The sequence below is a fragment of the Nesoenas mayeri genome (genome assembly GCF_963082525.1).
Source record: "Nesoenas mayeri genome assembly, chromosome: 9".
Lineage (NCBI taxonomy): Eukaryota > Metazoa > Chordata > Aves > Columbiformes > Columbidae > Nesoenas > Nesoenas mayeri.
The window spans coordinates 12336802-12352563 of NC_137557.1; the positions used below are offsets into that span (position 1 = coordinate 12336802).

Below are 15762 nucleotides of genomic sequence, written 5' to 3' on the forward strand. Positions count from 1 at the left end.
TCATATCAAGTGGGTTGTTGATCGACTTAACGTGTGACTCCTTTTTTCAAAAACTGACGTAAGACTGACCAAGGAAGGAGAAGGAATACCCTGTTGGGAAAGAAAAAAAAGAAAAGTTACTTGATCTTTTATTAGCCAATGCCAATAGTGCAATAGTAGTTTCTCAACCTTGACACACAGTATAAGGGATGTAACGTTACAGAAGATATTTAAGATGGGGAGCAGCAGCTTTTGAAATTAATGATTGAGCATTTCTAATATTTTGAACAGCAAATAGCATCAAATGAGTAGAGTGCAAATATTTTAAAAAATTAGGAAGAAAGATTTTCCTTGTTACCAGCCTTGAGAGATTCAGAATGCAAGAACATGTTTTTTTTTCCACCAAGTATTAGCATACATCTTGCATCACACTTTTTACAATACAAGTTGGAGGCACGATATATTATGATCATCTCTTACAGAAATAGAGCTCCTCTCAGATCCTACAGCTTTCTGTATTCTCACCAGCTTTGAGCCCCAAATTAGATGCCAAACACATGCCTTTTTGGCTACAGAAGGCAATAGGCAGCACAATGATTTGTCGAAGCTTCCTTTAGTGCACCCGGATGGGCACAAACCAGGCAAAAAGCTGACCTTCCTGGTGCTAGGAACACGGGCTGCTTCTGGGACTTAAAATTACAGGGAAACCAACACATCAGTATGTAGCACTAAAAGTTAACCTCTCTGGATCAGCTGAGATTTTACATTCTTTTTACATTAGACCTCAAGATACTTTCACAAGCAATCTTCTGTTGCTCTTTATAGCATAGACAAGCCTTTCAGCATATATACAGGTCATGGTACTTAGGCAGCTTGCTGCACCTGTGTGCTTCAAGAATCTTTTAAATAGGGATGTTTTGAGAAGGTGAGGATATACCACTTCACTGTGAAGTCTAATGTCTGTTTATGGCACATGTTCTATCTGCAGTCATAGGCAATATTTGAAAATTACATCTTAAACTCCTCTTTATAATAGCAGCTCTTATTAGATCTACAGTATTTTGCACAAGGTATTTTCTATTTACACATAGGGGAACAAAAACTCAAAACCACAGGTAAAAATCAGCTGGTGAAGACTTCCCTGCAACTGAGTTATTAAAGTCCTCAGAACTCTGGCCAATGAGCTACACTGCCACTTGGACAACTGCACTGAAACAAGAAATAATTCAATTGTATAGAAATTAATTAGGAAAAATAACTCAGAAAAATTAAATTTAAGGGATTTGTGAAAGAATTAACTTTGTGCCCAGAACCAGAAATAGAAGTAGACCACACATGGATGTTGACTCCAACTCATGCATTAGAACAAGTGAAAGAAAAACCCAACACCATTTAAAACACTTCGTGGATTATAGGGGTTTATATATTTGCACCATGTTGTCTTAATTTAGAGGAACAAAGATTTTTTGCTCACTTCGTGCAAGATGGGCATTAACAGTCAGGATTTGATGCACGGAATTTTTCAGCACCACACTGGTTATTATCTGCAGCATCACCACAAGGGGTAATAATAATAGAGATAGGACATGATCTGTCCAAGGCACCACCATTTAAGCTTTCCAAGTTTGAAGAGGTTTTTTCTTCTACAACATTTGAAAGATGAATATTTGAAGAGCTAGGACACAGCACAGGTCGAGGCCTGGAATTTGGAGAGCTCCAATCAACAGAATTGGAGCGATGAACATTAACAACACATTTGACAGATCCATTTAGGCTGCATGTAGAAGATGAACGAGCAATCTACAATTAGGAAGGGGTTCAAGAGTTAGTCCAAACAAGAAAAAAACTCAAGCATCCAAGCTTTACTGACATTTTTACTCTATAGTTTCCTTACACCAAAAAATCCCCATGCCAGGATTTTATTTAAATAAAACAATGCCTGAATAACAGCTTTGACTCCCACAACAGACTCAAGACAGCTTTCCTGCAGCTCTAGTTTCCTACTCAAGAACTGCACTGGTACCTCAACTGAGGTGCTGGAATCCAAGCCTCTCTTTTCCTCTCAACCTTATGAGATCCAACCAAAAAGGCTTTATACAAGTTCAGTGGTGTGTAGGATTGGTTAAAACAAAGAGCACATGACATCACACACAACATGTGATCTGCTGCCAAGTTACAGCTTAGTACCCACAGTTCCAGGACCTCTGAGGAAAACTTTGAAATAGGTAAATTGGTTTTACTACTATAAGTTCCTATAATTTTGTGGGGAAAAAAAAAAATGTGTATGAGGTACATACACACACATGAAGAGAGAATTTTCATGACAAATTAGATAGTGCTGTTATCAAGATGAACATAGAATATTAGAATTGAAAAACAATTGTTGGAACAATCATAATTGAAGGAAGAAAATATCTACAGAGAACTGGGGTATAACCACACTGGTAGATTTTTATTTCCTCTAAAGCAAAGAAGTTCACTGTTAAACTTTCTCCCTTATTAATTCATATTTTCTCATGCCTATCTCATGTTGGAGAGCAGGGCAATATCTTCATGTTGTATTTGTATTCCAAAACTACTCAGTCAAAACCACAAATATTCCCCCTCTTCTTTATTTAAGGAACTTATAGTTAAGAGTTTTAATTCAGATTACGTTTTTACTGTCACTACTGTAAATACTACAAAATGGCCACTCAAACATACTCAATTCTCTCTATAGTAAGCTACTGACATATCAGGCAGTAGTAGAAAGATACACAAGAAATCCCATTCTTGGCCTTCAGTCCTACAAGCCACCAACTTTAAAGAAATTTACTCAGCATACAGGTTTACTCAAACACTAGTATAAAAGATTATGAAGAATTTCTCCAGATCTAGTCTGGTTTGCTAGATTATCACAGGAAACTAAGTTTGACCTAGTGTAGCAGAAGAAAGCTGTCATAGGTAGCCAGGAATAGCAGAAGAGTTGCAGTATGTGAAACACCACATTATTTTACCAAGTTTTCTTAAACACATATAAGTAGATAATGCCCTTGCCTTTTTAGAAACTCTCAGACTGCAGCATCTGTATTTCTCTACCCTTTCACCCTAGTTTATTTCACAGGATGTCTATCAATCATCTCACTACTTTCACTGATACTTTATGCTTATGAATATCTGAAGGGAGGATGTCAAGAGGATGGGACCAGGCTCTTTTCAGTGGTGCCCAACGACAGGATGAGAAGCAACGGGCATAGGCAACTAAAGAATAGGAGGTTCCATATAAACATGAGGAGAAACTACTCTGAGGGGGCCAGAGCACTGGAACAGGCTGCCCAGAGAGTGTGGAGTCTCCTTCTCTAGAGACACTCAAGACCCACCTGGACACATTCCTGTGCAATCTGCTCTGGTGAACCTGCTTTAGCAGGTGGATTAGATTGGATGATCTCCAGAGGTCCCTTCCAACCCCAACCACTCTGTGATTCTGTGATACTTTCACAATACTATTCGGGGTTGTACACCACATTTGTATACATTGTCCAAAATCAAAAGTGTGAACCAACATAAGACAGTATTTTGGAAGTTACTCACTCCTTCAGAAGAGGATATATATTCCACCTCTGGCAAAAGAGGCTTTTTCCCCCCCTAACTTAATTGTGCAAGACAACTCCCACTTCCTAGTACATACAGCAGATTTTTCTGCATTTTCAGCAAGTAAGCCTTCTCATTAAACAACTCTTGCTCAGAAAATAACACATCTATGAATGTAGTTAAAAATATATTTTTTCTGCCGTGGATCTTGAAATTGTTAAAGATCAGCACCAGACATTAAAATAACTGTGATCTTAAAAGGTTACTTATTTGGCCTGCACAGCCAAATTACTTACCGCTAATGACGACGTACTAGTCAGTCTGCTGCCTATATAACTCTCATTAGCTGAACTGGGACTTCTTCCTTCTGTTGCGCTATGAGACATTAAAGCCCTCCGAAGAGCTCTCTTTGGTGTTTTTGAGAAAGAAAATGCTCTTGTAACCTGAGGAGTTTGACAAGCAGTTAGGCACCAAAAAAAAAAAAAAAAGGGCTGTAATAATAACTGTAATATAAGCTACAGTTGAACTTTTAAACCTTTGTAGGATGTGTAGTAAATGTTATGACTGCATCAAAACTAGCCAAACACACCCAGCCAGGCCCTCTTAGCAAAGCAGGGCACAGTTCTTCTGGCCATTAGCTGAGAACAGCCAAGCTACACACAAAGGAAAGCATCCACATGCAGACACCAGCATTTGACACATACTTCCTTGCTATTTCAAAGTCTGTTTTCTTACCAGACATGCATTCTCTACACCCATCCCACTTTTGAAGGTACTTGAATTTAGATAATTGCATGCAGCTTTAAAAACTCCATTCAATATGCTAAAAATAGTTACAGCTGAGGGTTAGGATGTTTTTTTTAATGTATTTGACAGACTCAAAAATGACTACATAATAATTATGACCATAATACTTAAGACTATATACAGATATTCCAAAACTACTCAGTCAAAATCTCAAACATTCCCCATCTTCTTTATTTAAGGAACTTATAGTTAAGAGTTTTAGTTCAGATCAAGTTTTTACTGTCACTACTGTAAGTACTACAAAACACCTGAAACAGGACTACTAGCACAATAACACAACCAAAGTGGGGTTTACTGTAAAGCACTGTCTTAGTAGTATCTTACCTTTTTTGACGTTTTCTTTATTGCCCTGGACGCTCTGCTTAAAGTACTGTCCATATCTTTAGTATTTACTTCAACTGAATCAGGATCAGCAGTATAGATGAGATTTTCCTACAGACAAAAACAGTCTTAATAACAATCAAACATCAGCACCTGTCAAAATATTTGCTAGTTTATTAGGTCAGATTTAGAGGCTTTAATTGCCATATTCCTCTGTATTTAACTCTTCATATACATTGAAGCAGCTATTTACTTTCATGCCATATCATGAGATTAACTGCTGGTGCAATCCATTTATGAAACCATCAGGAGTTGGACATTTGGTTTGTTTGATTCAGTTTCAAGATCAGGGTTCACCTTAAAAAAAACAAAAAGCAGTGGTTCTGAAGTATAACTGGGGAGATCCACACCACATCGACCCCTTTGTTCCACTGACACATCCAGCACCCTTCTGGAGTGAAATCCTGATAGCTCCAGCTGCCAAACATCAAGACTAAACCTTTCAGCTTAAGCCCAGTAGATGTTTCAGAATAATCACAAGCTTTGATTTATTTTTTCATGCCTCATTCTTAAACTCTAGCATGTGCAAAGCAATCTCTGGCTAGTTACTTACATAAATTGGGGGTTGGTTTTTTGTTGTTGTTTTGAGTTTATTTTGAGACATACAAATAAATACAAATAAAATACAGTTTATCTAGGAAAAAAAAGAAAAAAAAACACCAGGACACCAGACAGTAAGCTGTATGGCTATTCGTAGTGTCTAACGAAGTAGTAGTAGTAGCTAAAGCCTTCACTGCCACCATGTGGCAAACTCAACTTTGTCTCATTCTCACATGATGCTACAGAGCTCTTGGAAACCAGGAAAAAGGGGAAGCATGCTTAAGCTGAAGCTCAATGTGACATTCCAATCAGCAAGAAAAAAAAGTATTATACAGTTGGCAAAAAGCAGCAGTTACAGAACCAATGGGATTCAGCATAGTAGGTTACAATTTGTCAGCATATGATTCTAAGTGTCCTGGGGCAATAGGGTATGATACATTCATTACACTGAGTTAAATTTCTATTAAAAAAATTCCCATCCCTTTGTGTTTTATATAAGAGACTGAAGATAGGTAACAGACAAATCAAAGTAAATTAACACTTCTGAATCGGTACTTTTCCTAGTCAGTACCTAAGAAACAAAGAAAAGCACAAAGCCAAGTTTCTTATTCATAAGTCCATAGTTGACAAGCCAAACAAAATAAAACTAAAAGATGCTACTTTGATTACTTAACTACCTCTCCCAAAACAAGCATATCTCTAAAATTAATAATAATAATTAAAAAAATCACATATAACCAAACATCATACAGTAAGAGTACAATGGAGTACATAAAACATTTCTAGCTTAAATCAAGTTGTTTCAGCTATATGTACGGCACATATTTTCTGCAAATTTGGATGACTGATATGCATGCAGTCTTCCATAATTAAAACACAAGTGAAAGTCTCTCGCTCTAGTTGGAGATTATCTCTTCAAATTAGTAGTTTTCTGGCTGCGGAAAGCCCACATACTGAACTTCTAAGAATGTGAGGAAGCCAGTGTCACCTTTATTTCCTTGTTTTAAGATTGTAGGCTTGTGTCTATAGGAGGAAGATGCTTTGTGTCTCTTACATTGCAGTGCCCATGCAGATAAAGTGTAGAACAAAGAATTCAACCTAACACAGAGCTAAGCCAAAACATACAATTCACAACGCTGGGATTGTAAATGGAAACAAAGCTGCAAAAGAAGCAAGCTGAAGACAACTTTGTTTAGACGTGCCCGATTGAAGATCTGCAGTGGAGATTTAAATTATTTATAATTAATATATGGTGGGGAATGACATGATTCTAGATTAAGTACTTATTAGCATCCGAAGAAAATAACTTCCAGGCTGTTTCCTTTTCCACCTTTAAACCACTCACTTGCAGATGTGCTAGCAGAAATATTTTCTGCTCTAGTTCACCTCAAGCATGTCCACTATTAACAAGTTCTTTAGCTTCATGTGCTTCAAGTCAAAAAGAGAGAAATACTTCCAATCAGCAATATATTTCCAGAGCACTTACTGCATCTGCTTTACAAATAGTGTTAGCCACGTGCCGACACAGCATTTTCAACCAATCTTCTTTAGGAGGTTCTTCAGTTGTCATCTGGAAACTGAGTAGCTTGTTGTTGGGTTCTGTAGGTGGCCGCACAACTAAGGCAAAAGCTTTATGGCAATCTACAGTTTATTAAAAAAAAAAAAAGGCAAGGAGTTAAAACAAAGAATAGTCATTTTTCATATCATTCAGGGGAAACCTTTGGAAGAGTTACCCCCTCCATCTGTCAGGAACAATATGATTTGGTACGAAGATTTTATTTTTATTTACATGGTAGCTGGTGTATTACTTGCAAGAACACTGAGTTCTGTTCCTATCTTTCACCAAGAGGCTGCAATCAACTGTTCATGTAACAGTTGTTTATTCACTAAATAAACTGCATACAATAGTCTACAGACTAGTCAATCTTTATAGGATATAGCAGTAAATATCCATTTCATTGTCTAACTCATGAAACATTGGACAGATCATTTCTTTATCAACAGAGAACAAGAAAAACATCATTTACCCTATTTTGTAAAGCAGGAAAAAGCAACAAAGACATCAGTACTATTTATGACACATTAAAATAGTCAAGTTACAACAGTTTTACTGTTTAAACTTGACAAAGATTGATCACTTGATAGCAGAAAATTAATCCATTGTGGATACTGCTTTATAGCAGACATTGTTGAAGCATGCTAAACGCACTTGAGACAGACAGAAAAAAACCACCCATTGCCAATTCAAAAAAGCAGCACTGGAAATGCAGTCACATAGGAGTGTGTATAAGAGCAAGCAGCTGACCTCTCCCAAGATTCACATACTGAAGTTCTTAGCAGATGTTAGATGGTATGCTTACAAGTAGTTCCCATTCCCAAGTCCCAAACACTTGAGTGTAGCACAGTAATTTAAAGAGAACCCTTAACAGAGAAACCCTAAAGTACTTTTTCAAAATGCTGGTAGGCATCACACTACCTACCATCTTTTCCATCTCTTTTTTTACTCGGTTTCTATGTTCAGATGCTTCAGAGAACATAAAGCACAAGTATGACCTGCATACCATCACCTACAGTGATATATCAAATCTGTCTTTCTAGGGTATACATCTAGAAACTAGTCTGACTAGGCTTCTTTAGAGGACACTATCAAGTCTGGAACAGAGCATGAGTTCTGCTGCTGTAGCAACACATTACTTGAGTGAAACCCCTGCAGTCTCAGTATGTGGCAAAGCAGCCACAGAAATTAAGTAATCTAAATTTTTTCTTCTAAGGTTCTAAACACAGCTCCTCCTGAGCATCATTATCACCAGTTAAAAAGAAGATCTAGTTTCACAGCAACAGCACTTGTCTCTGATCGGTCTAATGCTCTGGACTGAAATTTGGTGGTTTTGTTCTGTAAATCCAGAACTGTCAAGTGCACTCCAGCTTAACTCACACTGCAATTTGGTCGGTTTATGCTAATGCCATCTAGTAGTTCTGCCAAATTTGGCATCCTGCAGTGATTTTTGAAAAGCCAAAAGCTGCCAACACAAGGAATTCTTAAGCTCATACAGAGCTTCAAACAGAAGCTTACACTAAAATCACATATCTAACACACCATACAGCAAATAATTTAGCATTCTATCCCACTACAGCAGACCTTCATCCTTTGTACTCTGAACCATGGTATTAATGAGCTACCACAACACTTCAGAACGTACAGACCTTCTGTCTCCCTGATGTCTAGGACTTTCTTGATCTGGGAGAGAGGCATGAGAACAACATGCTTGAGAGATGCAGGAGGTCTTGTATGGCCATGTGGACTCTTGAAAGCACCAATAACTTTATGCCGTTTCCTTGCAATCTGTGGTTAGATAAATAAGGTTAAAGTTTGAAGGTCTATCGACACTCATCTCAAAAATAAGATAAAAATCAAGAGGAATTCTGCACTACAGACCCCAGTTATACCTTGTATAACAGGCAAGGCCCCTTTGAAACCTACCACAAGGTAGTCTAGATTTAAACAAACAAACAAAAAGACAACACTTACATGCACAAACCAACTTAGACTGTGGTGTGTTATGTCCTAGAAACATCTGCTGTTACTTGTCCATGAAGCCATCAAGTGGGCTTTGCAGTAGAGGTTGGTCAATGAGTTTTTACTTTACATTAACACATAAGTATCTTACATGTTTTCTAAGTAAGGTATCTTCAGTTGCTTGTATTTGTACAAGAAAACCCAATAAGCTTTATTAAAAGTGTTTTCATTTTCCTTTCCTTCCTTTACAAAAAAGGATGAAGCTGAGTCAACTTGTCTCCCAGGAAGAATTCATCACTAGTCACAACAATTGGCTTTTGTGCTTAAGTGCTGCTTAAGACAGCGCTAATTTTGGATTATTTGAGAGCTGGTCTTCTACAAAGACAATGTTCTTTACTGCTGTACGCAGTAACAAGTACTTTCATGAATGTTCTTTGCAACCTCACTGTCTCCACAGAAGTCTCCAAGATCTAGTTAGATTACTTTTGTCTCTTAGTTCTTCCTAATATACTGTTAGTCTCAAGTATTTAACATGGGATTTTTTCTTTTTTGTAGCCTAAGTACAGAGAGACCTAGCCCAGCGGCTCACTATTTACTCACATTAAATATGACTAAATATGACTAAACTAAGGACAAACATCCTTCTGAGCCTTCTGAGGACTCTAACACTTTCATCCATTGACCTTACACAAACTATATTCAAATAAATGTTTATTTCTTAACACACTAAGCTGCTTTTAAATTTTTGATTGGTCTGCAAGACACTAAAGGCTGTATTAACACCTTTCAACTATCTAGAATTGACTAGCTACTGGTGTTGGCTTACACAATAGCTAATGGAAAGGCAACAGCATCACACATTAAGCTATCAGCTTTCTGTGAGTTAGAATTCTGCTTCGAAGTTTAAGTGTTACTTGTTCATATTCACGAGTAGTGTTAAGCCTTTTATAATTCAGTTCATGAGATGTACTTATATAGTCATCTTACCTCTAGGCAATCATTGAACAGAAAAAGTGTGACCTGTTCTCCCCTGTCACAGAGGTCATCACCAAGTGCTATGGTTTCCAAACGCTGAACTAAGCTTCGGTGAGAGGACAAGAGATTGGCCTAAGTGACAGAAGCACACAGCTCATTAAGCATTTAGTTCAAGGGCTGGATTACTGCTTGATTACAGCTTAACACTAGAAATCTCTTTAAAACAGCACCATTGCATTTTACTCACACATACTTTTGCAAAGGGAGCAAACTAGTGCACAATCATTTTACAGGTCTGCAAGTTTCAGAGAAACTACTTACTGGACATCCATCAACTTCATAGACAACGTCAAAGAACTGCCTTTGTGCCTCGGTTTTTCTTTTGTCTTCATTAATATGCCTGAGGGAAGCACATTATATTCAGTATCAAGCAACAATGAATGAATGCACTGCTTTTAAGATACACAAAATAATGAAGCTAAACATTCAGAGATATTGCTTACACAGCAGCACAGGCAAATACAAAAATGAACCACACTTGCTCATTGAAATATCCAAATACCATATGCTAAGCACATAGGAAACTTCAGACCTAGAACAATATTCTTCTTGTGTTATCATTCACTGACACACCATTCAGTTAATATACAATTCCCCTTCCCTGCCCCGCAAGATTTTAAACTAGAGACCAACCCAATGCAGTTCTTTACAGTCTGCATTTTATCTCCCAAAGTCAGGACTGCAGCTCACCAAGAAGCAAATGCAAAAAATAATTACATTTTAAAAGTAGTTGTTGCCGTGTTAAAAAAAAAAAAAAAAAAAAAAATCAAACAAACATTTACTCAATTAATACAGGAGATCTCATTGCTGTAGACATATACTACACTTCAAAGGAGGTGAGACCTACAATCTAAACAGCTTCAGCTTTAAGCTAATTAACTTATGGAATGGTGCCAAGAATACAGGACTAAAACAGAAACTAATCTTCCACCAGTAGCATGTCTGTCAGTGGATATACACATAGAAGTAAAATTTAAAGACAATACACATCTCTTTCACCCTGGAGAGAGCAGACAGAAATAAGAGTTGAAACAGAACAGAGGACTCTGGAGGTTCAGCTTTGTGCTGAGGCAGGGAGTCAGCAGACATTCAGGTAGAAGCGCTGGGGAACAATGCCACGGACTCCTTCAAGAGCTCTGGCACAGAATGCCAAAGTGACAGTGGCAAAAAGGAGACTGTAAAACACATAAAATTATGTACACCTACATGGAGACTAAAGCTATGGCAACATCACACTAAGAACTTGGAATGAACAGAGGTATCTAAACATTTTATCTATATTTCACAGAATGAGCACCACTTACGTCATCACTTCCTTTAATGATTCAATAGCTCTCTCTAGAGTTACTTTATCTGGGTTGTCTTCTGTTGTGTGCTTCTTAATATCTACAATTAAAAAACAAAACAAAATAACCAACCATACACATTACAAGCATCTGAAAAGGAATACAAAAAATTCAAGCTTAAATTGCAAGTCAGATGACTGAAGAAACCACAGCTATCCTGGAGTCCAAATAACCTTGATTAATTGGGGAAGTAGGCTGAGTAGCAATTGTCCATGCATATCATTTAGGAAAAACCCACCTATAATACAAAACCAAACCCTCAAACTATTTTAAAAGAAAAATCTCAACAGGACCAGGTGCTGTTTTTGTTGAAGTGCAGGGACAAGCATGGAAGCCTTTTTGTAACAGAAGCAAAGGGTGCGGTGTGGTTTATTATTATTATTAACATAATCATTATTACAGCAAGTGGTTGATACCAACTGGAACACATTAAGCTGTGAGCCTTGTCAATATGAATTGCCCTCTAATTTACGCTAGCTGCATTTGAATCTCAATTATATTTGTATTCAAAGAGGAAAAAACTGTTGTCAGAGCAAACTTTTCCTCTACCTGCATCCTGCAGACAAATATATGAACAAGTGAAATTTAGCCAAAAGCGTGCTTTCTTCAGTAACAGATCTTGCTGACTGCCATTAAACATGATTAGCTCTTAAAATCAGGCTCTTTTTATATAAGAAAAGCTGTTCTAATTATGACAAAAGCAGGTATTATCTTGGTTTTTAACACCTTCACAGATAAACTAATAAAAAATACATCACTAAATTACCATTTAATAGTAAAGCAACACTAGGCAGCCTTTGAACAGGACGGATAAGGAGTTCAGCTAGGCTTTGACGACCACATTCGGGTTTAGCCTGGTTTATCTGGGGAAAAGAAAGGGAAGAAAAGTAGTAATTATTATTTTTTTCCAGACACACACACACACAAAATAATCACAAACTACAAGAAAAATTGTCTTCCTTGAATCTAGCACTGTAATAAAAGTTAGAGAACCATCTACCAGAAATATCCAGCTATTAACAGATCCACATTATATTCAAATCTGTACAGTATTTACCACATGATTTATGTTCTCAGAATGTCTAGCTGTAAACTGTCCATACTATCAATCCGCTAGTCCTTGTTTCAGTTGCTAACATAGAACGGGAGAAGGGATAACCTGTTCTCTTACTCATTTCCCCATCTTTTAGATATCAGTACTTGGATACAATTCTGTATACTTCCAAAAACATGAGATGACATCTGTCAGTTTGATGACTCCAAGATTTGAGATACTTGTTAGATACAGATAAGCAGTTAAAGCTTCACTGCACTGTTAATCAACTATACACCTTTATCCGAAAGCTCAAGAGTTTTAAGACTCATCTTCAGATAACTCTTTCTTTGAAGATCATCTTCCCATTAAATTTCCATTATGTTCCTATTCATTAGTCACAAGAATGTTGAGAGATTTTACCTCCCTGGAACCTCACAGCTGCTGAAAACAAGTTAAAAGCTACTTCAGAAATACAAGTCTTTTAAACACAGGGATGGGGACCAATAAAAAGCAGCAGCTCTAGTTATCTTTACAGAAAAGAGAAGATGCATTCGGGAGAAAGAAGTCAGTATGAACTTTGTCCAGCAACAATCACATATAATCAAACTACCTTGGAAGCTGCATAACAGAGGAGGAACTTGGACATCTTATGAAAGAGTTTTATGAGGAACTTGAGGGATTGAAATTCAAATCTTTCCTATTTCTGTCTCACCAAGAAATGTTCACATCCCTCCAGGCTTCCAAAAATTCCATTCTTTCATCTACTGCATCAAGTAGTTTACTTGGTAATGGTCTCTATGTTCTACTCAGAGCCTCAGTTCTGCAGAGACTTACCTTTAAGAAGGCATGAAACCTTGGCTTCTGTTTTTCACATCTAGTAATAGTCTCCTTACTCATTTCAAAGAAATTCACAAATGGAGGGTATGTTTTCAACAAGTCTTTAGACTGAAAGAAACAACTGTTACAGCTCTGCTTTACATATTATGTAGCATTGTACATATGTTCATATGCCTCAAGTCACACAAAGCTGCTCAAAGGCACATTTCAATAAAGAATAATAAAAAGTATGTTGTAAGCCCATGAGTATTCATAGAATATTCACCAGTTAAGACATTTTTTGCATGCCAGATGCCTAAGATTCAATGCTGCTGATTAAATGCAGACTGCTCTCAAAAACATCAAGTACACGTGACAATCTCAGAAACTGCTGAGCAGCTGAAATAGAAGACAGATTCTCACCTAGCAAGATGCTTTTGGGGAGAATTTTAGAAATTTCAGAAAGGTATTTTCTCCAGTTACTGCAGTCACCTTTAAAAGGCATTAAATTACCAGAAGCAATACCTTAGACTGAAGATTTTTTAATGCCAAATACTGTTTGCCTCCAAATGATGAGGTCAGCAAAAGCACAGGATACCTAGCAGACTACTTATGTTAAAATGCACTGCAGTCCCAGATCTAGCTTTCTGTGCGTTCTGTACGTGGGAAAACAAGGAGCCCTTATTCACTTACACATTTCAAATATCGAAGGAAGAATACAAGAAGTTTCCACAAAAAGCTATTTTCCTAGTTATTTACTAGCTGATCAGAGGCACCGGATAGCTAAGGTCACAGGAAGAGCCCTTCCAATGTCCAAGTTAAAAGCATGTCCGTAGTGTTGCAAATTACAGTTCTCAACCATATCTATTTGTAGTTTTACACCTTCATACAAGTAGTCAGACACACACAAACCTGACTTGGATTACCCATACAAAATACATCACCTAAGTCTACTCAAAAGTCTAAACAGAAAACCCAATTATATAAGTTAGTGTTCTCTCTCACTCAGTAGTGCTTCACTTGTGTTTGCTAGCTCCTACAAATGAACTATTTGTAAGGCAAGATAATAGCTTGTAATAGCTCTAATGCATTAAAAAAAGAAACAGAAACTTACGTATTTAAGAATGATATCACCAATACTTTTGCTTTCAGTCCAGTTCACCATGAGATCTTCCAGGTCTTCCTAGAACACATGCAGAGATGTGGAGAAGAAAATAAGATGAGACTCAACTGCACAGAACTGTAAGATGGTATCAGTGTTCTGCCAAACACATATAATTAGCTATGTTTCCAGGCTGGCAAAACAGGCAATCTGAAAAGCTGTACCATTTCACACTAAGCCACATTGGTCTACTGAGAGCCAAAGGCAAGAGGCCTCTGGCTTACTATAGTTTTGAATCAATGCAAGCAGAGCCTAGTGGTATATCAGCACTAGCCAACTCTGCAAGATGATGACACTACTGTGTCCAACATACTATAGACCATATCCCAAATTATTATTTAAAAAAGTATACACAGAAGACTGTTGAACCAATTCTAATTAAGAGCAAACTACTAATATAGGACTGTTGAGTCCATAAGATAGGATTGAAATAGAACTAGCATAGATTTCCCTCATTTGCTGCACCAGGGTGTCAAGGAAAGAGAGACCAAGCTGGTAAGCCTATATCAAGTTGATAAGGATAAAGCTTATTCACTGTCAGCCAATAATAGAGACAGAAGGGCACAGCTGAAGGTTCAAGATTCACCTTAAGCAAAAACGATTCACCATTAATATTCGTTTGCTGCTGCTTCACCAAAGGTGAAGGAAAACACAACCACTACATCTCCACTGCACACTGCAGGTAAATCCCACCTAACACACATGCTCTACTTTCATCTCTGTCTCAGTGGGTGCATATCAATACCTAGTAGTGATTAACTAGACTGGACCCCAACGGTTGGAAAGAAAAACAAAACACCATCAAACCACTGAGTTACAGGCAGTCTGCAAGTCCCTCTATTTTAAAAGCCTACTGTGAAATGCAGACAGGAACAGACGTGCCATTATTTAAAGGATATTTTACTTCATATCTGAGGAACATTTGCATCATAGTCTATTATGAGACCTAGAGATGTCTTCAGATAGCTATTGCAATCCAGATCAAAAGATAAAATAAATAAAGCCTCTAGAAAATAATCTCTTAGGGAATTCTAATTAGCTCTTATTAAGCCTCAGTACTGGGTCAACAGCTTCAGAGATTGAAGCGCTAGCCAGTTTTATGAGCTGGTAGTTTCTGGCAATTGGTTCAAAGCCATTTAAGGAGGGATCAGTTTTTCCTCCCAAATATACAAGTCTCCTTATATGAACTTGTTCAAAGCCCAGGAAAATGCTAATTTTTGTTGTTTTGTTGGCTTTTTTTGCTTGTTTTAATTCCATAGCTTTAGCCATCCTCCCAAGAGTCCTTGCTTACTGCTTTTAATAGAAGCAAGTATGTTGTAAGCACTGGCGAGTTAGACCACTGTTTGACACCACTGGCCCCTTTGACAGAAAGCCTCCTACAAGAGAAAGGATTAAAACGGAAACGCAGAAGCCAGCTCATGAATGGCAGTATTAGTTACCTGCACAATTCTGAGACTTCAGATATTTATGTGATTCTGTGATCTATACAAAGCTGTTACGTCTTAAAGCACACCTTGGATTTGCATATAATTCCATAGGTTGAACAGCATGTAACAGCACTAGGATGAATCTA

General features: G+C 37.5%; 1 protein-coding gene across 1 annotated transcript in view; it reads right to left on the reverse strand.

The window, feature by feature from the left end:
* The window catches only part of ECT2 (epithelial cell transforming 2), a gene marked incomplete at its 3' end in the record, with an annotated part of 28320 nt that continues 12558 nt past the window's right edge, over positions 1 to 15762 (reverse strand). Inside the window, exons 15-25 of the mRNA XM_080349784.1 lie at positions 14142 to 14210; positions 13046 to 13156; positions 11942 to 12038; positions 11134 to 11215; positions 10091 to 10169; positions 9782 to 9901; positions 8482 to 8620; positions 6764 to 6918; positions 4681 to 4788; positions 3846 to 3992; positions 1 to 90 (exon numbers count right to left, since the gene is read on the reverse strand). Coding sequence (XP_080205910.1) covers positions 1 to 90; positions 3846 to 3992; positions 4681 to 4788; positions 6764 to 6918; positions 8482 to 8620; positions 9782 to 9901; positions 10091 to 10169; positions 11134 to 11215; positions 11942 to 12038; positions 13046 to 13156; positions 14142 to 14210 — 1197 coding nt within the window. The remainder of the gene's footprint in view (positions 91 to 3845; positions 3993 to 4680; positions 4789 to 6763; positions 6919 to 8481; positions 8621 to 9781; positions 9902 to 10090; positions 10170 to 11133; positions 11216 to 11941; positions 12039 to 13045; positions 13157 to 14141; positions 14211 to 15762) is intronic.